This window comes from Physeter macrocephalus, chromosome 14, assembly GCF_002837175.3.
Source record: "Physeter macrocephalus isolate SW-GA chromosome 14, ASM283717v5, whole genome shotgun sequence".
In the NCBI taxonomy this organism is placed as follows: domain Eukaryota; kingdom Metazoa; phylum Chordata; class Mammalia; order Artiodactyla; family Physeteridae; genus Physeter; species Physeter macrocephalus.
The window spans coordinates 100,142,963-100,164,737 of NC_041227.1; the positions used below are offsets into that span (position 1 = coordinate 100,142,963).

The window sequence follows — 21,775 nt, forward strand, 5'->3', positions numbered from 1 at the left end:
GTCGTGGCCTCTCCCGTTGCGGAGCACAGGCTCCGGACGCGCAGGCCCAGCGGCCATGGCTCACGGGCCCAGCCGCTCCGCGGCATGTGGGATCTTCCCAGACCGGGGCGCGAACCCGGTTCCCCTGCACCGGCAGGCGGACGCGCAACCACTGCGCCACCAGGGAAGCCCGACAGGAGGGGTTTTAAAGAAAAACAATTTCCATTTTGAAATGAATTCTGTAGTTCCAAATCATTACTATTGAAGTAAGAACCATCAAATGATCCAAGCATATAAAGTTAAAATTTCAATATCCTGATGCACTTAGAAGTTTGGTTTAGAACGTTCATCAAAATTTGAGCCCTCTTTCATGGGGTGAACAGGTGTGTGTGTGTGTGTGTGTGTGTGTGTGTGTGTGTGTGTGTAGATGGGCATTATCCTGGCTATTATTAATGAGATCCACAGAATAAAATGAATTTGTGATAAACTAAGTTTTCTGGGTTTTGGATAATATTTTTTCATCGACTCCCTAGTAATTCATCCTGCTGTCTCTTGTGCAGCTAACACTCGCTCCCAAATCGAGTGACTTCAGATTTTAATTTAGTGGAAGCGTTAAAGAAAGCAGATGATTCCCTGTGATAAGTTAAAGCAGATATCTTCTAGGTGAAAAGTTAAAGTCATTTATTAGAGGAGATAGTGCTGTGATATTCTTCAAACTGATGCCCAACACGAGACCAGAATCTAAACCATCGGCTTTGGGCTCATGATAGAGAGATAATTTTGAAATGGATGATCACATTTTACACTGGGGCCATAGAGGCAAGGAATGTAGAACACAGTAATTACAAGTTGAGTCTTGATAAAACACTCTCCATCCTGTTTAAGTCAGCAGAGGTTAGCTTGCTCGGATCTCCACTTTTAATTGGTTTTGGGCTTGAGTTTTTAGGGGGCGGAGGGCCGTGTTCAAATTAGAAGACTTGCTGAGAAACTACGAGCCCAGAGGGCAGCCAGGAAACAGTTATTTGCAGAAGCTTTTATGGGGCCTTGGTCAAACATGGATACCTGTGGAACAGAAGTTGTTTATCTTAAACTAAGATGTTGAAAGTTTATGTGTCTTGCCAGTGAAGGAAATTCTAGGCACAAAGGAGGTTAATGACATTAAGTGTGTTCATCTGAACCATTATATTTTTGATACCTATCAAGAGTATACAGGCATGGCCCTTTCTTGTAGTAAGATTATACTTTGTGAGCAGTAAATAAAGCGGATGTATCTTGTTGCTTTTCTAGCAGAGAAGCTAAGTCCCTTTTCTTTTCCTCAAATTTGGGTCCTCATCTGATCATTAATACTTATCATTTGGCTGTCTTCAGCCTTCCATTAAAAGAAAATCATTGGAATCAAACAAAATTGTAAGCTAAGTTTTAAAATAGAAATACACATCTTGAAAACATCTTTAATGACTTGGCTGCCTTTTGACAAATGTTTGTGGTGTTTTGAAAAAAGCCAGGTTATTTATTTGAAAGACGCAAACTCTCTCTGCTAGCTGAACCCCATCGTTTAACAATAAATGATGCTTTTGCTGATAAATGATTCTTTTTATTCAGACTAGCAAATGAAATAGGTGATGAGGTCTGAAGGCAGATGAACATTCAGCTGCCTAATGTTTCCATCTATTATAATACGTTTAAAAACAAATAACCCCCCAAATCCAACCTTCAATTTGCCAATTCCAGTGTATTTTGAATGAATTGACCATTTTAATTTTCTGTTTTCTTTCTTTCCCTTCTGTAGCCCAGAAAGGTCAGTGGTTGAGTGGATTTTTTGACTATGGCTCTTTCTCAGAGATCATGCAGCCCTGGGCACAGACTGTGGCAGTTGGCAGAGCCAGGTAAGAGCTCTTTTGTTTTGGAAGCTCTTTTTCCTCCCAACTAAAAACAAGAAAAGAAAGGGCTGTATAGGTTTTTACCAATAATGTTCTCTTTGTCTAAACTTTCTCAGAATACTGTATTATAGTCATGCCCAAGGCAGCATAACTGGAGCACTGGTTCCCAGTGGTCATTTAGCGTGTCACTCTAATGATGCGTTTAATCTGAAGTCTGGTTTTGACAACATTCCCTTTTCATAATACCGAAAGAAAAGCTCTCTGGGGCTGTACAGCCCAACCACAATAGCCATAGCTCACCAGTGACCCCCACTCTATCCCCCAAAGACCATGTTCTTTCAGGAGTAGATGGCCAGTGAATCAGACTCATCTACTTCTCTCTGTAACCCACCCAAAAGATCTGTGTAACCGGAAGAAGTTCCTTCATGGCATTGAGATTATTCAAGTAACAAATGCACTGTACTGGCTTATCATCAGATTTGAATTGCAAAAAAAAAAAAAAAAAAAAAATTTACCTGAAACAGGAGTGGATAAAATAAGCTGGAATAGGTTGCAGGGATACCTCTATTTTTTTCAAGTGGGAAATTGAAGTTTCTATTAAATTTTAATACCCACTCTAAGAAGTGCTTCACTCAACAGCGAGCTCTGCACGAAATAATCTGCCAGGCTCTCCATAACGAGCGCCTGCTGAGGCTGATCTTAATCTGGCTCTGCACCTCGGAGACTTGCCGCCCCGGGGACCCACATCTGGAGCTCACCTTCCTCTCGGGGGCAATCAGGTTTCCTTATCCTGGTAAAAAGTGGCACCTGCCCAAGATTCTCAAACATGCCACACTGGGTTGAGATTTAGATTCCAGCCTCGAAAAGAATTCTAGGCTTTGTGGTGCTCTCCGTCCAGCAGGTCAGCACGCCTTGTGCTGCCAGTGACGAGGAGCCGTCAGATGGCAAATCCCACCAGGCGCTGGGGCTGTGAGTAAGACTCAGCCTGGAGTCTGCCTGGACCGAGACTCCCAGGGACCAGCTCCCATCTTCTCCAGCCTCCCAGGCTTCTGCCGTACCGCAGGCTTCCGAGTCCCAGTGAGGGTTATTCTTTGTGCCTGGCAGAACTCCCACTGGGGAGAGAGCCCCCCACTCAGGACCTACTGGTTTGTTTGAGAGAGTCTTCACAGGACACTACAACCAACTTTTTTGAGACTGTGTCTCTTATCCATTCTGCTTCAGTTTTCCCATCCTTAAAAAACATGACCGATTTTAAGCCTCAGAAAGCCAGACCTTTGTTAAGGTCTTTAAGATCCTCCCATGGGAAATAGGAGAATAATGCTTTACACTTATGATTGGAGGAACAGGGACTGTTCTGTGAGCAAGATCAGTTAAGCTTGGCTTTGGTTAGCTCTGCCATTGTTTATTGCGACACTCACTCTGACTTCTTTCTTTCTTTCCATCTGATGAGTTCTGGGCTTCTTACTCCAAACACATACACATGCTCACAAGTATATAAAACACAAATGGAGCTAGCTTCTTTCAAAAGCAATGGCATTTCGAGAAATAAATATAAATGTATTCTTCTGGGATTGTTACTGTAAGTGCTGCCAAAACTCATCTTTGGTATGTATGTTTGGAATATGTGTGCTATTGGCTGTAAATTGTCTTTTATTATTCCATGGCACCTTGTCCAGGGACACACTATAAAACAAGATGTAGCATCTTCATGTGCTAGCCTGATAAAATTTATATGTAGTATAATAGAAAACAGAAGTTATTCTGAGCTTTTTCAAGTTCAATAAATAACTGTAATACTCGGATAAAGATGTTCTTTATTAGGTCACATGGGCCCTAATATATAAGTTATAAGTTACCGATTTAGGGTGGCTTTTGCAATTACAAGTTTCCAGTTGGATTGTTAATCATTGTGAACAGAAATATTTCTAAACCCTCCTGTGTACCTTCTGCTCGTTGTCTGATTGTCTAGAGGGCTTTTGATTCTGATTCAGTGCAGGCAAGTGACAAGGGGGTGGGTGGGGACCCACCACTCAGGCCCCTGTCAGGCATCTTGTGATGACAAGGATCCATTTCCAGTAGCCAATGTAACAACCAAAGACCATCCTTCATGGAAAAGTTTGTTATGGAGATGCTGTGGGGAATGAGAGACTATAACCCGTTCCAGCCCCAACCCCAAGGAATGCGGCTGAAAAGGTAAAGATTGAATCACATTTTCCAGAGTGAGGACTCACCCTGTACCTTGCAGGCTCGCTCACACTCACTTTCTCACTCTCCTCCTGATTTTTACTAGGAAATCTTTATGAGGACCAAGTGTGGGAGGGTATCATGGAGTACAGATGCAGAGGCTTTGAGCTCCTGAACAGTTTTTTTAATTAACAGAGCTTGGAGATTAAATGTATCCTTCCAATATAGATCACCTATTCAACCAAGATGACTTCTGAAGGTTAACCCTGTCCCACTGCTCTTTTCCAGCGGAAGAGAAAGTTAAGGGCTTGTTCAACCACCTCCCTACACTTGGCACATGTTTTTCATCATCCCCATAACACACCTGCACACTCCCCATCCACACACGCAATGGTAAGACCTACTGTACCCTCAGATCTTACCAGGAACCACGTTATCAATACTCTATAGAAAACTACAGGTCTGTTCCAGCAATGCAGTTTCAGGTTCCTACTATCTTTCAGACTGTTCCCCTTCATCTTCACCAAAGACATGCTGTACGGTGAACTGAGAAATTTCACTTGGCAATCACAGTGATGGTGTGTGTGTGTTCGTTTGTGTGTGTACAAGATCTCATACACGTACTAGGCTGTTGAGTCTAAATGCAGAGGCTCCCCTGGTACAACCCTTGGTTTGAATTTATCCTGTGGTGGGGAATAGGAGTGATTCTGAGGGCAGAATCGGTTACCAGTTATGATTTACCAATCATACTTGGTAAATATGCAGTTTCCCTCCATATTTACCAAATTTACCAAATCTGTAGAGTAACATTTTACCCCCAGAAAAGTCAGATTTCCCCCGACCCTATATTTGTTTCCACATCCCCCTCCATCAATGTTTTGATGTAGGATTGGAAAATAAATGACTAGCTGTAACGTAGACATACATTGGGTTCTTACGTGGCTCATTTTTTATCAGGCTAGGAGGAATACCCGTGGGAGTAGTTGCCGTGGAAACCCGAACCGTGGAACTAAGTATCCCAGCTGATCCTGCAAACCTGGATTCTGAAGCCAAGGTAGGTCACCTCAAGTACCCTGAGCGCCCATGCTTGGAGCTGTGGTTCCGCCTCCGCAGAGCCATGGATATATTGGGAGCATTGCAAACCACTAGTTTTAGAGGAAAGGGCAGCCAGCAGCCTTGAATGATTTCAGACCATCACGAGCTCACTTTTAAGATGACTCGAAATGGACCGCAAGCTAAATTCTGCCTGAAAAATTAAATGGGCCTTTACAGTGGTCTTGTTGTTGCTAGAAAACAGTCTTCTTTTGTTGGGTATGTGGTCTTCTAGAAAGGCAGCTGAGATGATGCTGAGGGCCCCACTGGTCCGGGTTCTCCAAGCACTCGTGGAAGAGCTCCTACTGGAATTAATAAGGAAGTCTGCCCCGACACCAAATGTGAAAGCCACAGCCCATCCTTCTTTTTTCTTTTTTTCTTTTTGGCTGTATTGGGTTTTCGTTGCTGCGTGTGGGCTTTTCTCTAGTTGCAGGGTGCGGGCTTCTCCTTGCAGTGGCTTCTCTTGTTGCGGAGCATGGGCTCTAGGCGCATGGGCTTCAGTAGTCGTGGCATGCTGGCTCCAGTAGCTGTGGCTCGTGGGCTCTAGAGCGCAGGCTCAGTAGTTGTGGCGCACGGGCTTAGTTGCTCCGCGGCATGTGGGATCTTCCCAGACCAGGGCTCGAACCCTTGTCCCCTGCACTGGCAGGCGGATTCTTAACCACTGTGCCACCAGGGAAGTCCCATCCTTTTCAAAAGGGTGGATTACGTCTTCACAGCCTGACAGGGGCCGGGGAGACGAGAGGAGCTTATGCAGCAGGGCTACCTCAAGCACTGCTGACTAAGCACAGTACAGGGAAGCTGTACCAGGCACAGAGGTGAGAGCACATGGAGACTCTGACCAGGGGGCTTGCTTGGAGCTGTGTGGTCGAGTCACTTAAAGTTGCCCTGGGAAGCCTAGAAGGAGGATGCCTCAGGCTGCATCCTTCCTTTGGAAGCAGTAAGGTTTCCCCCTTTGGACTAAGGAGGGGTGGGTGGTGGAATCAAGACTTAGGAAGAGGAGTATTTAACAAAGTCAAAGAGCCTGGATCCTTTCTTCTTTTTTATTTCAAGGATGATCTTCTTGATGAACAACAACTTTGGTTTGGTTTGATTTTGAGTTTTTAACAGTAAAACTTTATTCTCCCTGGAGAGATTCCCCTTCAAACTGTGTTGTTAATTGTGTCTTCTTCTTTGGCTTTTCCTAATAGATAATCCAGCAGGCTGGCCAGGTTTGGTTCCCAGATTCTGCGTTTAAGACCTATCAGGCTATCAAGGACTTCAACCGTGAAGGGCTGCCTCTGATGGTCTTTGCCAACTGGAGAGGCTTCTCTGGTGGGATGAAAGGTGACTGGCCTGGCCCAGGGCTGGAGGGGCATCACTGATTCCCTTGAACACTGCAGCGGGGGGAGGAAGGGTTTATATTGGGTTTATATGAGTGTCCTGATAGCACATCAGCCTAGGTTTTTGGGCGATTATGCTCCCTCTGAGATATCTTCTGAGTTGTAACTTGAATGGGAAAATTCGATTTTTACAATTCCATACAAAATTTCAGAGCTGTCTAGGCGTTATCTAGGTGGACTGCTGATTTAGCTTTCACAGGTTAGTGATGGACTGTTCTGATGGTCCTGGGGAAATACAATTGTGCTAGTCTCTGTACTTCTTTTCTGGGCATACGCTTTGTTGATGTTCGTCCTTAATGCTCTATGATGACCAAGATAGATATTGAAATTAGCCGTCACCAGAAGAAAACGAACAAATTCTATACCAGAGGCTTTCCCTTTGTGGCAGTTTGTGATATGTTGTTTTGTGTTTTTTTTTTTGCGGTACGCGGGCCTCTCACTGTTGTGGCCTCTCCCGTTGCGGAGCACAGGCTCCGGACGCGCAGGCTCAGCGGCCATGGCTCACGGGCCCAGCCTCTCCGTGGCATGTGGGATCCTCCCGGACCGGGGCACGAACCCATGTCCCCTGCATCGACAGGTGGACTCTCAACCACTGTGCCACCAGGGAAGCCCTGTAATATGTTTTATTATTATCCAACAACTGCCCTGGGCCTGTGGCCCCAGCATATTAGACCATTATTATAAAGGCTCTGCTCTGTGCCAGAACTGCCAGTTACTGAGAATCCTCCGTGTGAGTGGTTCAGGGAAACACACACTACCTCTCAAGCGTCGTGAACCTTTCTCTCCAGTGGCCAGAGATTCATGGCCATGTGGAGGCCAGAGACCATATGCCGGGAGGGGGTGAGTATGCTGATAAGTGTCGACTTTATTCCTCAGGGAAAACTCTAGAATGGATTAGGGGAATAGGCGGAGGGAGGAGTTGATACTGCTGGAGTGAACAGAGTGATCAGAGGTAGGACATGTAAAATGTGAAAGGATGAACTCTCAGTAAGGCACCCAGAAGTAGCTTGGGGCAGGAGCATCTCTAGCTTTGAGGGAGGAAAAGCCTGGGGAAGTTACCCTTTTATAGGTTATCAGCTGTGCGTGGAGAGAGGTTAGAGCCTTATGCCAACGCTAAGAAAACCCCTGCCTGTATGGCCAGCCTCCCTGCCCAAATGTAGATGAGTAGGGCGATTTTTTTTGTTTTTTGTTTTAGTTGAAAAGGTCCCCTTTGTCTATATTTCCTGGAGAACTACCACATTTTGCATTTTCTTTGGGGAGACGTGGACTGTACATGCAAATTAGTGTTTGTATACTTTCCTAAGCTATTCCAGGTGAATTACTTTTTGACCAAGATATTAAATCAGTGGAAATACCATGAGATATTGAGAGTATAGGTTAAACAAGCCAATCCTACACATTTTTATTGAGTTCCTATGTGCAAGGAGCTATGCTAGCTAGCTATTTCACAGAAGACAAAAATAAGTCAGAAAAGAGTCTTGAAGCCTGAAGGAGTCAAGAAGAATGTCTTGTGCAGAAAGTTAAACCCATAATGTATAAGGTAAAAACAAAATACCATAGTGTTCAAAAGAGGATGATACTATATGGGGGCGGCGGGGGCGGGGGGCGGTGGCTGAAATCCCTTTCATTTATGTATATGAGATTCATTTAGCATCAGATTTCACTTGATCCCAAATTCCCTGGCTGTAAGATTTACATTAAGACTTGGGAGAGAATGCAATGCTATTACTCCTTCGTTACCTCTCTTCTGGGGAGCCGTTGAGAATTCACTCATCCTGACATTACTTAGGAGACGTCAGCCTGGCTATTTTGTCCTAACGAATTTAGAGCTCAAAAGTTTGCGATGTGCCGCTTGTAGGGGAAGCTTTAATTCTGCGACATATTTTGGCTCAGGCCCAGATTGGCTGCCCGCCCTATAACCATAAGAGCATCAACAATTAAGATTCGTTGAGGTCTTTTCACCAGAAACTGCACTAACCATTTTACATGCATTATCTTACATAATCATCACAACAAGCACCTCTAAGGGGTAAGTTATATTATTATCCACAATTTGCATAAATTGAGACTTAGGTTAAGTAAATTTCCCAAGATCATTTAGCTAAAAAATGAGAACACAGATCTGTCTTATTTCCTGTAGCACAATTTAGAGCCTAGGGCCAGAACCAGATCTACTAGAATATCCCAAGAATAGAATATCTAGGTTCCTGAGAAAGTAATTATCCACCTACTGCCCCTCTGCTTTGGGGTTATTGTGACAGGAAACTGCAAGAGCTCAGAAGTGAGTTATGGGTTTTTAGTTGTAAAATATACATAACATAATATTTATCCTATTAACCATTTGTAAGTGTACAACTCATCAGCATTAAATACATTCACAGTGTTGTGTAACCATCACTACTGTCTGTACCCAAAACTTTTTCATCATCCTCGACATAAAGTCTATACCCATTAAATAGTAACTCCCCATCCCCACGCCCCTCCCGCCCCACCGTCCCTAATCAAAAATGAGTTATTGGCCTGGTGTGGAGCAGGACCAGCTCTGTTTTCTGAATTTTGGTGCTGCTGCATCCTTTTACACATCACTTAAGACAAATAAGCTTTGGGGAAGATGGAGATCAGTGTGAAAGTAGGAGGGGAGGAACACCCCCCTTTCATATTTACATGTAGGCCAGGATGTTTTCTATGTATTATCTCATGTAAAGGGACCAAAGCTGAGAGTCATTCCATATCCCTTGGGGAGATGTTTGCAGTTTTGGTTTCAATACTGGCTGGGGATTATGCAGGGAGGGAAAATAAACAATTATGCCATCCCTGAGTGCACACAAACACACAGCCAGGAGCCGACTGCACTGTGGGTAAAATGACTCCAAAATTGTGTGTAATGAGTAGGAAAAGATTAGAGACAGCTCTTGCTATGCTGAAAATTGACATTAGTGGAGGGGGGAAAAAAACCTCTTTACTAGTCGGCCTAGGAGGTCTAATTCAAGCAGTAAAAATATAAATAAATAAATAAATAAAAGCATGTCAAGATGGTATTGGTGCTTTTTTTTCCAATGAGCTCTATCTGGCCGGAAGGCTATTCAGCATAATGCAAAATTAAATTATAAAAACTGGCTGAATATTTAGATGGAAGAGCCATTTGGAAGCAGTTTATTTAGACGAACCGGCAATGACCCACAACAGGGAGACATCAAGCATGAAATTTACTAGAAATTAGCACCAGGGTCCCAGCCTCAGCATGAATAGCTTGATAGGATGCAAATCCCAGTGATATTAAGCTGCCTCACTGCTGGTGCTACAGGGTCACTCTCAGTTGGCTTTTCATGTTATACTTATTATTTTTTCCTGGGACAGGTTATAAATAACAATAAAAAACATTTATTGAAAACTTTAACTGGAATGAAAGTCTATTATAAAGTCTCTGATTACTTGGATGTTGAAATACAGTGTCAGCCGGCCATAATGAACTCATGAGAGACATTATGTGTATGCAGCTTGTGTATGCCTGATGTTTACCTTCAGCTTCTAACAGATAATCTCGCCTCAAGCCAATAAGATCTGTTCCAGTTTTGAGAGAGCGGAGCACTGTGGAAACACCCTACCGCCCTGCTCCCTTGTTTGGTACATGCGGCTGCTGTGGTGTGTCCGTGTTGTGTAACAATGAAGGCTCCAGGCAGGGTTGGCGCCTGGGTGCTAAGAACAGGCTGGAAAGGCTATGTGTTCACCGTTCATGCAGATGTGCTTTGCTCAGAATGCTTAGAAAGCTGCAGGCTCCCCCCTCTCCAAGGAAGAACCTTTCAGTATTTTCCATTCCCATCGCATTTCTCAGGGCCTGAGAATTGACAGTCAGCATATGCATAGCTTTACAGTTCCCTAGACTGATGTCTAGCCTAAACCCTTGGGGATCCCCCTTCCCCTGCTGCTCTTGGCTATGCTTTTGCTCTGTCTCTTAAATATGAAGGGATTTCAAACAAATGTGTGTCAGATTGTTGCCAAGCGCTTCAACCTGTCTTTCAGGAATGTGTGGTCTGGGGCAGCTGTGAATCAGTACAAGCGTGTTGATTGTAGAATTTGTGTGTTTGTTTATATTTTAATAGCCTTTGTTGCTTTTGGAGTGTTTTGATGATTTGGATAGTGGGGTGTTGATGTTCCAGGTTAGATGGAGGCATTTTTTTCAAGTCCCAAGCTTGTCCGCTTCAATGAAGCTTGATGCCCCTTTTCTACTCACAGTCTTGGGGCCTGAAGATAATTGTTTGGCAGTCGGATCCATGCCCTTCACAGAGCTGCTAGTACAAGTTCTGATATCTCTGAACATACCAAAAATCCAGGCAAAATTTAGAAAAACTCGATTATTCAAGTCTCTTTTCTGGCTTTTATTTTACTGAGCCCTTGTATCAGATGCTGGAAAGCAGATTACTTCAGCCTCATGTTCTTTCCTCGCCTTAAGAGGGATGGGTTAAGAATGAAGTAGCAGAATGTGGACTTAAGAGACAAAAAGATCTGGGTTCAAAGTCTCAACTCTGCCACTTACTCACTTAAGCCTCAGTTTACTCACCTGTCACTTGGGTATGAGAAAAAGAAGAGTTTTCTGATGATTAAATGATTTACGTGTGTGTGCGTATGTGTGTGTGTGTATGTAATCATGCTCCCTCGTATACAGTAAGCTAGCCATGAAGATGAAGAGGGACCAAAGTCCATTTCACAAAAATAAAATGCACACATACTCAACTTTATCCCAAACAATTTGCTTATACTATGAAATCAAGTTTGTTTTGTTTTGTTTTGTTTTAATTAAATACATGGAAGTACATTTTGAATAAAGTCCTCTCCGTTTTTGGGAGCTGGGTCTGTTCATCATAGTACAGAGTTGGATTTTGATGTAGACATGTCTTTAACAAACAGAAGTGAGTGAAGAGGCTGGAAACGCTGTCATTTACCTCTTAACTTACTTTTTTTTTCACATAGAATGACGTTTTGGGTGCCATTTGCTGTTGTTTCACTTTCTCCTTTTATCTCCATCTCCCATTTCTTCTCCGCACATGATATGGTTGAGAGCCACTCCTTCCTGTTACTCATTCTGAGACTGTACTCTTGGCAGCACTGAAAAATGTACTGCTAATTACACAATTATTTTATTATGTCGCACTGGTTGAAATATCCACTAAAGAATTAATTTAGTTAAAATAATTTGAACTGAGCAATTATTTTCATAACCACGGAATTAGCGTAAAGCGCTTAAAGTCCTTTATTTCCTGCTCTTCATACAGCAGTTGTGTAATTAGCAGTAAATTTTTTTGGTCTTTGCTTTCCTCCCAAAGGAGTAAATGTCTTTGTTCTGATCATATATACAGAGTGTGTGACCATTCACATTCTACATAGAGTAGGGAGTTTTTCCTGGGGCAACTTCTGAGTTTTTGGAATTCCTTCACAGACCAGCCAGCCAGGTTGGAGCAATGGAGAAAGGCGTAGGCCTTGCAGAGAACTGTGCTCACCCATGGTTTCTATAGAGAGAGCCATTTTTTACTTTGGAGAAGGTAGAGGTTTAATTTGCCAGTAACTACAGTGAAAGCAATTTCTATTTGGTTTGCTCTTAAGTTCCTGAAAAATGCTTCTTTGCTTTGGGTTTCCAGATTGATTTATTCCAAATTGAGATCCTCTCTTTGTTAGGAAAGTTTGAACTCAGTTGAACCTTTTATTTGGTGTTTCAAAAGGATCCATTGTGCTTCCACTGCAATACTCATTAAACATCTGGAATCATAAACCTAAAACTTCAGCAGGGTTTAGACTTCAGTGAGCTAGGAAATGGGAAGAAGTCATAAATTATTGGGAAATAAATAACTGATCCTGCTTTCCAAGGACTGACTATTTATGCACCAAGGGTCCCTTTTCTTCAGGCTGCTTCTGACCTTGGGGGGATTACAAAGCCTACTTTTTATCAGAAGAAAGAGGTGGCTCCTCTTTTTATGTGGCTGTGTGATAGTTCCAATAAATACATATGCACTTAAATTTTTTTCTCATTGGTACCCTGATAAAATGCAACTGATAAAGAATTAATTTTTTCTTTCTCACTGTGTTCTTTACAAAGCATGTGTGTGCTCACTCATTTATTCAGCAGACACTTACTGAGCACTAACTATGTTCTAGGCACTGGACAGGACCCTGGGGATGCAAAGATGAAAGATGCAGTTTTTGAAGATAAAATTTTTGAAGGATGCATTTCCATTAGCTGTGCATTTTAAGGGCTTATCATATGCTAAGTATCATGAGAAGAATTGAAAAGAGCTTGAATAGTTCCTTCAGAAACTTAATGTAGTGAGAGAGATCACATATTGACATGAAAAATACTCAACATTTGTAGAGCAAGTGTGAATTAATGTGGTGAAACCTGAGTACAGAAATTCAGGGAGGATGTAAAATGGATATGCAGTCCATAGGGCCTGCACCCTGAATCTGGTGAAAGGCAATGCACTTCTGTCCTACTTTTGAAGATCCCCTGGAGTCTTAAATAGAATAGAGATGGAGACACCAATTGCTTTAGTCTTCAGCGTGGCCAAACGGGACCTGGGGCAGCTGCACCCCCAAACCTGTCACCTCTGGCCATGAGCAGCCTTATTCCTCTGTGTGTCATGATGTGAGCAATGTTCGGAAGCACTGCTTCATGGTTTCTAATTTGTCTCATTCTCCACAGATATGTACGACCAAGTGCTGAAGTTTGGCGCCTACATCGTGGATGGCTTACGGGAGTGCTCGCAGCCTGTGATGGTTTACATTCCTCCACAGGCGGAGCTCCGGGGTGGCTCCTGGGTCGTGATTGACCCCACCATCAACCCGCGGCACATGGAGATGTATGCTGACCGAGAAAGCAGGTAGTGCTTCTTCCTCGTTTCCACTCGCTGCCTCTGGGGGATCCTCTAGCTGTTGGTTTCCTCCTGGAGCGCATTATAACCAAGGGACCTTTATTTGAATCTGTGTATCCCCAGAGGGCTCCAAGGTCAGAAAAATAGGCTTTCTAGAAAGCATCCACCAGCATGAGAAGGGAACCAGGCTGGAGTCAGGCTTTCCCGGTGTAATCCCCACCCCAGATTCTTTTACCATGAAGTCCTCTATCCAGGCACCCCCACACTCTGAGAGACCCTCTCCTGTATGTTGTTCAGATATACCTATTCATCATCTCTTTCTTAGGTATGTGGCGGAGGGAGCTTAAAGCGAGGTGGAGCGGAAGGACCGAGTTGTTAGTCTGGAGTTCTGGGGGCTTCCCCAGGCCCTGCCGCTGACTAGTGAGGAACTTGGAGCGGTCCTTGCTCTCCCTGGGTTGCTTCTCCTTGTCTGTGGAACGACCTGGGTGGCCATCGAGGTGCACCACGGCACCTGCATTCTGTGGTTTCAACCAGAGCTTCTCTCCCACAGCGCAGTGCCTCACTCTGGTATTCAGGGAGGCCTGGAGAACACAGTGTTTGCAGCACAAAGAGAACTGCAAGAGAAAATCCCAAGCTTCTGTTAGGCATTGGCCCCTGCAACACTTAAGTAAAACAGATCAAATCCAGCTTCCTTTCATAATCTGCTTTCAACCCTTTTGTAAATCTCACATCATATCTCCTTGACATTTTCCATGCCAGTTCCTACATCCAGTCATTTTATTAGAGCACCTATGTCTCTCTTTTCCCAAAAATTTCAGCCTCTTATTTCAAAAACTGCTTAAGAGAGTCCAGTGGTTTTATTGTCAAATCACTAGGCTAGCGTTCTATACTTAGGGGCTTACTTTTAAGTGCTAACTTAACTCCTGATCTGATATCAAATGGGAGACAAGTCCTCTGCAGACTTTAGAACAAGACTGTATGGTTTTAAATCCAGCTCTGTCACTTGTTAGCCTTGGACAAGTTTCCTAACATCCCGTACCTTAGTTTCCTCCTCTATGAAATGGGGATAATAGTACGGTACCTCATAGTGGATATAGACTGGGCGTGGGATTGTCATAAAGATTTTTACATTGACCTTAGAACAGTGCCACGCACAGAGTAAGCATGAGCTGTATTTTTTTTTTTAATGTAGAAAGTCTTTTTTTAAAAAAAGGTGTTTAGGGTAAAGTTCCTGGTAATAGAACATCATTAGTATGCACTAGAAGTGACCCCGGAACCTATGTCATTTCCATAGCAGCAGGGTGCCGTCCGTGTGTAGGACCAGTCAGCACCCCGCCACCCCCTCATTGCATGGCCTGAGTGATGGAGACTGTTCCTCTGCCACTGCAGCTACATCAACTTTTTTTTTTTTTTTTTCTGCAAAATGTGATTCCTGTTACCCTTATCAGCTGTAGGTGGTGGAATCTGTATTCTTCTCCCTTTGAGTTGGAAGTAGACTGATGTTGTAATAAGAATTATTTTAATTGCTTTTTGCCAGGCCTTTCTCATACCCCACTTAGACTCTTCTCTGATGTCTGCTTCTCTCCTTGGGGTTCCCTCTGTGAACCGTGGGTGGGCAAAACCATAATGAAGCTATTTCCTGGTCCACAGATTGTAACTGGCCTCATTCTGTTGTCTCCTTCCTTTAAAGTACCTCTATTTCTGTTTCGTTTTGTTTCCTTTCCTTTCTCTGTGATCCAGGGGATCAGTTCTGGAGCCAGAAGGGACAGTAGAAATCAAATTCCGCAGAAAGGATCTGGTGAAAACCATGCGTCGGGTGGACCCCGTCTACATCCACTTGGCTGAGCGATTGGGTATGTCTGCTTGTCCTCCTGGCAAATCAATGAGCCGTTCAGCTGATTTGTAATGAGTGCATTCATAGGCCAGGGGAGGAGGCACTGAAGCATTTGATCAAATTCATGATCATCTTTATTTACTGTCCTCTCTATGGTAAGAACCCTGGTAGAATGAAACAGTGTGTGTAATAGGAGGGAAAGTGGGCCCTTAAAAAAGCAAAAGTCACCCGATTTTTTCTTCTGATATTTCCTTATAGTTCAAACAGCCCATCTTTCTAGGCTTGTGGATGACCTTGTAAAGAATGATTAGCTGGAAGTTGCTGTTGGGGGCAGGCTGATCGGGCAGAGAACACGCTAGGCTTAAGTATCCTGTTTCTGCTTGTCTCTCTGGACGAGCCTGCCTTGTTTCTGAAGAGTCAGTGTCACAGAATGGAAAGGCCGGAGGCCTACCCAGGCGGCATCCCGGGGCCATCCTGAGCTGGAGAAATGGAAGTAAAGATTGTACACTGTGCACTTAAAACAGAGGCCAAGCAGCAGAATCCCTGGGAGCATTTGCACTCCACGCTTCCAGCCGTTACTGTGTCGCTCATTTGTTTCTGGAGCTTTTGGAAGGCGCTTGCGATTTGAACATTGGACTAAACTGTGGGAGCCCTGTGTCAAGTCCAGAGTCTGAATGAGTTTCAGAGTGTCTTAAAACACTGATTTTCTGCCCAGGTCTCCCATTGAGCCCTTTGCTATGTTAGTAAAGATAATGGCTTAAGGGTCTTTTGTTTGTTGGTTTGGTTTGTTTTTGTTTTTTAAAGACAACAGGGAGACTGTCTTTAAAAGGTAGTGAAACTCAGTGTGAATGGAAGACATAAAAAAGAGATGCTAGCTCATTTATGTTCCAAATAATAAGTTAATTAATAAAGTACCATTTGTGAACTCTTTACATCCTCACCATCCAGAGACACAGAAACTTCTGAGAGTTTGCCTGCCCTCACCCTAAAGACCGCACGTCCTGGCATCAGAGCCCTGAGCCGTGCACAATGTTGCTTGCCATACACAGCGACTCGGTTACCATAAACCCTGTTTGTGTCCCATTGTTTGCCATTAGGAAACAACCACCAATAACTCTAACCCGCCGCAGCCTGATCCTTTTATAGGAAATGCACACATACAACAAGAAATTGGCAAAGTTGTTTCTAAAATCTATTGCCACCCAGAATTGTTGAGGTGGTTTTTCTTCCTCTTTCTTCTCCAAACAGGGTAATTACTTCTGACCAACCCCATACACTGTAATTAACGTAACTGCAGCTCAAGAGCAAGTTACTCACAACTGTACACAGAGAGAGCTCTAAAAGCTTCAGCCACTGATAAGCATCTCACTTAGATGGCTCATAATTGCTCCCAGCATCCTGCGATCGCCGCCATCGCCGTTTTTACCACTAATTCTGCAGGAAGGCAGCAATGCCACAATTGCAGGACACAGCGAATTGCATAATTTTCTTTCTTTCCTCTTTTTCTTTCTTTTTTTCTTTTTTCCTGATTTTCTTTCTGGCCAATTTAAAATTTGTCAAAGTCGGGCTCCTTCTGGATCACTGCCCTTTGATATTTCGCGCACTCCATTTGCCACAGACAAGCCGCAGGGCCACAGTTCATGCTGACTCCAGCAGAGAGAGAGCTCCATTTATCTTACACTGCCTGCTGAATTCCTGCTCATTACCTGGGGGTTCACTGCCTCTTTTTAACCCCCCAATGGCTGTCATCATCCCTTCAGAGTAACTGGCTGGTAGGAAGAGGGGTCTTCTCTAACATCTGTTTGCAGAATGACTGGTTGGTGAGGGGTGTGGGGCTGAAGCTTCTTTCTCTTGAAGGAAAGTGATATCACTCCCACATTCACCCAGCATCTTTTAACTTTTGAAACACAGAAAGGGGAAAGGGAGGAGATTCCCAAGGGATGGCCGTTTAATCATTTGTTACAAATCATCTTATTATCAATTTCCTATCCACATTGAAGAAAACCCTATTTATTTAACCTTGACCAAAATGGCACTAGAGGAAGAATCCTTAGTCGGCTAAATGTGAAGCAGGCACTGGCCCAGGGCAGCTTGGGGCGTGAGCAGTGGAGCTGGAGTAAAAATAACTACGCACAGGTCCTGGCTATGTTGCTTGCAGGTAAGTTGTTTAACTTCTCCAAACATCAGCTTCTTCATCCAGAGAGTGGGGGTAACGCTCCCACCTAGCCAGTGTGGGGATCAGATGAATGCGCGCTTTGAATCCGCGAAGCATTTTTCAAACATGGTGATTGGCATCGTTTCCTTTCCATCCTAATCATCGGAAGAAGCAGATGCCGTGTTTGTAATCGAGCATTTTCTGTGGCTTAGGCCCCCTTTGGGAGCGAGTGGTATAGGGAAGGAAATACGAAAGAAGCAGAAGAGGCAGTCTTGTCTCAGGTATTCTCAGTCAGTCAGGGAGACCATAGACGTCCAGGTGTGTTCGTGACAGAAGAGATCAGTGGGGATGTAACAGAAGAAACATTTGTGAACCCGGCTCCTTTTGGGTTCACATTGGCTTTTGGCTCCTTTCTCAGTGCCTAGAAGCAGACTGCCAAAATGCTTTTTCACAAAGTGGGTAAAAATGACCTCAGTTTCCAGATTGGGAGATCGAGGCAGAAGGAAGAGTTAAATAAGTCATCCAAGGTACAAAGTAAATGTACGCTAGTGCCCAGAAGGGAATTCTGGTTCCCTGTGTGCTACTTTTCTCAGGATTTCCTCAGGTTTTTACCTCAGCTGAATACTAAGCCTGATCAAAAGTAAACAGGAGTTCTTTCTCTTATAAATTTATTATTTATTTATTTATTTTTGGCTGCATTGGGTCTTTGTTGCTGCGCGCGGGCTTTCTCTAGTTGCGGTGAGTGAGGGCTACTGTTCCTTGTGGTGTGCGGGCTTCTCATTGCGGTGGCTTCTCTTGTTGCGGGGCACGGGCTCTAGGCGCACGGGCTTCAGTAGTTGTGGCATGTGGGCTCCGTAGTTGTGGTTTGCAGGCTCTAGAACTCAGGCTCAGTAGTTGTGGCACGCGGGCTTAGTTGCTCCACGGCCTGTGGGATCTTCCCGGGCCAGGGTTCAAACCCATGTCCCCTGCATTGGCAGGTGGATTCTGAACCACTGCACCACCAGGGAAGTCCCTAAACGAGTTCTTTAAACAAGAGTGCTTTCCCTTTGTGATCTGAAGCTAACTCCACGGAGAGGAATCTGACATAGGAGGACGCCTGAGGAGTAGATGTTATCCTGTGTTCCCAGTCTCTTCCCAAATGGGCCTCTGCATTGGGGGAGCGTGCCATCAGGCCACTTAGACAAACCAGTGCATGGTGATTGACTGCTCAAAATACTCTAAGGATAATGAATAATATTTAACTTCTGAACAGCTAACGTCATCTCTTTCGGGATTCTTATTTTTTAAAAATGGCCTTTTGTCATTTTATATAGTTAGTTTGGGTAGAGGTGGTGAATTACTAGTTTACCGTTCTGTGATTATAACAGAGAGTATGAAACTAGTACATAGATTGGTCCCTGATAAAGGTAAAGGGAAGAGTTACCCCAGCAAGAAATGTGATGTCAGACCAAATACCAGAGCCTTGCATTGCTGGACCAGTTCTGACCCTGGGTTCTCAGAACCGGGGCTTGGGAGAGTCAGTGCAGAGAGGAAAATGTCCTACCATTCTGGTCGCCTTAAGGAAATTAAATTCCTTCTTTGGAAACAGAGCGCAGCCCTCCAAGGCTTCCCTGTGTCCCTCTGATATCCTTTCACCTCCAGGACAGGGAGAGTGGCCTTAGAGCAGGACAGCCTTCCCAGCCTGGCCTCTTGATGCTGTGACGTGAGATCCTCTTCTGGATCCTCATCCTCCTCTTGTGTTCCGAGGGAACTGACAAATCAATTTAGGTAGAGAGAGAACCCTCTGGCCCAAGTGTGAAGCCACTGTAAGCTCCCCGCCGTCCCTCTCCTCAGTACAAAGAGCACCTGGGCCAAGGAGCCGCTTGGTGGAACTCTATTCTGCTCCAGACACACGTCTTGGTCGTGGCCCTGTTCCCAGACAGCCGGGCAGCCTGCCACGCAGCGCACCGGCCGTGCCCACGTGGACGGAGCGCGTTCTGGGAGTGACGGTCTGACACGGGCAGCAACGAGCACCATTTCTGGCCCCTGCTTGGCCGTGAGGCCCTAACCCACACCCCGCACGCCTCCCGGCCTGAGGCACCCTGGGCGTAGATGGAGTATTGTGGCTGCGGGTGAGGATACATGTGTCTGTGAAAAATCCTCAGGAATGCCTCACTCCCAAGCCTTCTCTTTAGCCAGCAGGATGACAGGAAATGGATACTTCCTTGAGTTAAGGGGACTCAAGGGTTAAGCTGCTTTTCTGGCAGAGGTGATCGAAGTTTCTGCGCTGTGTGTGCTTTTCTATCTCTTGTGCCCTCTTCAAGATGCTATAAGCTGAAAAGAGCCCAGGTTGCTTATTTGAGGCACAAAGCAGTGTCCTTACCTGGAAAGTTGATCGCGGAGAGAAAGAAGTCCTAATACTCAGCCTGGGGAGTGGCTTCTGGCCCTCTCCCCTGTTGTACACAGAGTGTCCTCCCTGGCACCCAGGCCCCCAAGCACTGGGCTCCTTAGTAGGCAGGCTGCTGAGAAACAACGTAAGCCTTTCTATCATGAAGGTAGAGATGATGGGATCCTCCCTTAAGTTAGCAGCAGCTTAAAACCCACCTCGTCACACCGATTCAGAAGCTCTTTGGCTTGATGCAATTTAGCGCAATAGTGACAACCTTTTCTGGGAAGGAGAGGTGGTCGTCCTTTTGGTGTGATCTGTTCATCTGACTGTATTTATAGAAGCATCTGGGCTTGCCTCTTCCCAGGAAGGAGTGAGTCACAATTCCCTCAGGCTGGAGGGACCTGGCAGGCATTTTGTTAGACTGGACCTAAGCTTCTGCCTGCCTGAGGCTGTCATGAGAACTTGTTGGAGGGACCCTCTTCCCCACTTGGTCCCAGATGACCCAGATCCTTGTCCTCCCACCTGCCAGACTTAGGAAGAGCAACTTAGAGAAAGAAAATAGTACAGACTGCCAGGCTTAACTGCCACTAGAATTCAGAGAATTCTGTGCTGTTTCCTGACGCTTTTGTGTGGGGTGTTTGCATGGGGGCACAGGGGACAAGGCTGCTGGGGGAGTAATGTATTTAATATATTTTTTATCCCCATTTGGAAATCTGTGGCTTTACTATAATGATTTTTTAAAATATGAACAGTAGAGCACTAACGCCATCGCAAGGAACCTCAGGGTTAAACATCCCTAGAGAGGATTGCCGTTAAAAATCAATATGCATATACAGTTGTATTTAGATAGTTATGGCCCCCTTTGAAGAAAAGCAGATGTATGAAAATGGGATTTAAAAAAAAACTAGATACACTGGGAGAAATTATTCCCATTACAAAAGGATTATTTGCTTTACCAAAGGATTCACTGCAGGGTTCCTTCTAAATAGCTCCCTTAAGGCATTTAAAACAGGATCTGATTTGCGCAGTTTTTCAAGAATGCTTTTGTGTAAAGAAAGGCACACCTGTTATGGATACGGAAATAGTTTTGCAGGTTTTTTTATTTTTTCCACCCTATCTTACTGTATTTTAGAGAAATTTCTTTCAACATAGAAAATGTGGTTACATAGATCTTTTCAACAACTACTTATGTTTGTACTTCTGAATCTTAATAAGATTCCAGTCTTTTTTATGCTGATTTTTCAATCTTAAGGTTGAGGAATGGGTATGTGTTCTCATATCTGAGATATTCAGGAGCTTAGTGGGGAGGGCGATCTAGTTCTTTTCTTTAGCATTAAGTATTTAACCAATCACAGCAAACTGCCTTCTTCAGAGGAGGAGGAAGGGCACATAAAAGTTAAAATTGGGTTTAAATTTACATAGGCTTCTTGATAGAACTAAAAAAAAAAAAAAAAAAAAAAGAAAGAAAGAAAAGTTAAGAATTAAAAGAACACACACTTTAATATCACATCCTTTTATACAACGTTTTTCCTGTTTGCCAGATTAGGATGGTTGTTACATAAATGAGAAACAGCTCAGAAAAGGAAAGAGATTTCTGCAAGGTCACCTAGTGCCTTTGGCTGAGCAGAGAATTTTTAGCCTACCACTCTGATTTTTATTCTAAGCTTTGAAGGTCTCACCCTCCCTCCAAATCATACTCCATGGTCTGCTCATCCATACGGTAAGGGTGGCCACCTCCCGCCCTCTTCAGGGTCAAGGCTGGGTAAAAGCGCCTCCTGCCGCAGAAATCAGCGGTCTCCTCAGAAGCTTCTCTTCAGCTTTGACCCCATGGAGGAGAGATGTGGCTTTTCATTATGTCCTGGCCCCTGGAACACCTGACGGGCTGCTGTCCTGTGGACACTTGCCGGTCAATTTAACTTGTTTCATTTAAAAAGCATGGACTCTGAAGCCAGACTGCCTAAGCCCAAATCCCAGCTCCATCATTTCCTGGCTTTGTGGCCTTGGACAAGTTACTTCACTTTTTTTGTGTGCCTCAGTTTCCCCA

General features: G+C 44.3%; 1 protein-coding gene across 5 annotated transcripts in view; it reads left to right on the top strand.

Moving 5' to 3' along the window:
• Positions 1-21,775, top strand: part of ACACA (acetyl-CoA carboxylase alpha) — a 243,169-nt gene that overhangs the window by 203,259 nt on the left and 18,135 nt on the right. For all 5 annotated transcript variants that reach the window (XM_055090971.1, XM_055090969.1, XM_055090970.1 and 2 more), the window contains 5 exons: positions 1,769-1,865; positions 5,001-5,097; positions 6,323-6,458; positions 13,206-13,383; positions 15,115-15,227. In XM_055090971.1, the coding sequence (XP_054946946.1) occupies positions 1,769-1,865; positions 5,001-5,097; positions 6,323-6,458; positions 13,206-13,383; positions 15,115-15,227 (621 nt within the window). The remainder of the gene's footprint in view (positions 1-1,768; positions 1,866-5,000; positions 5,098-6,322; positions 6,459-13,205; positions 13,384-15,114; positions 15,228-21,775) is intronic.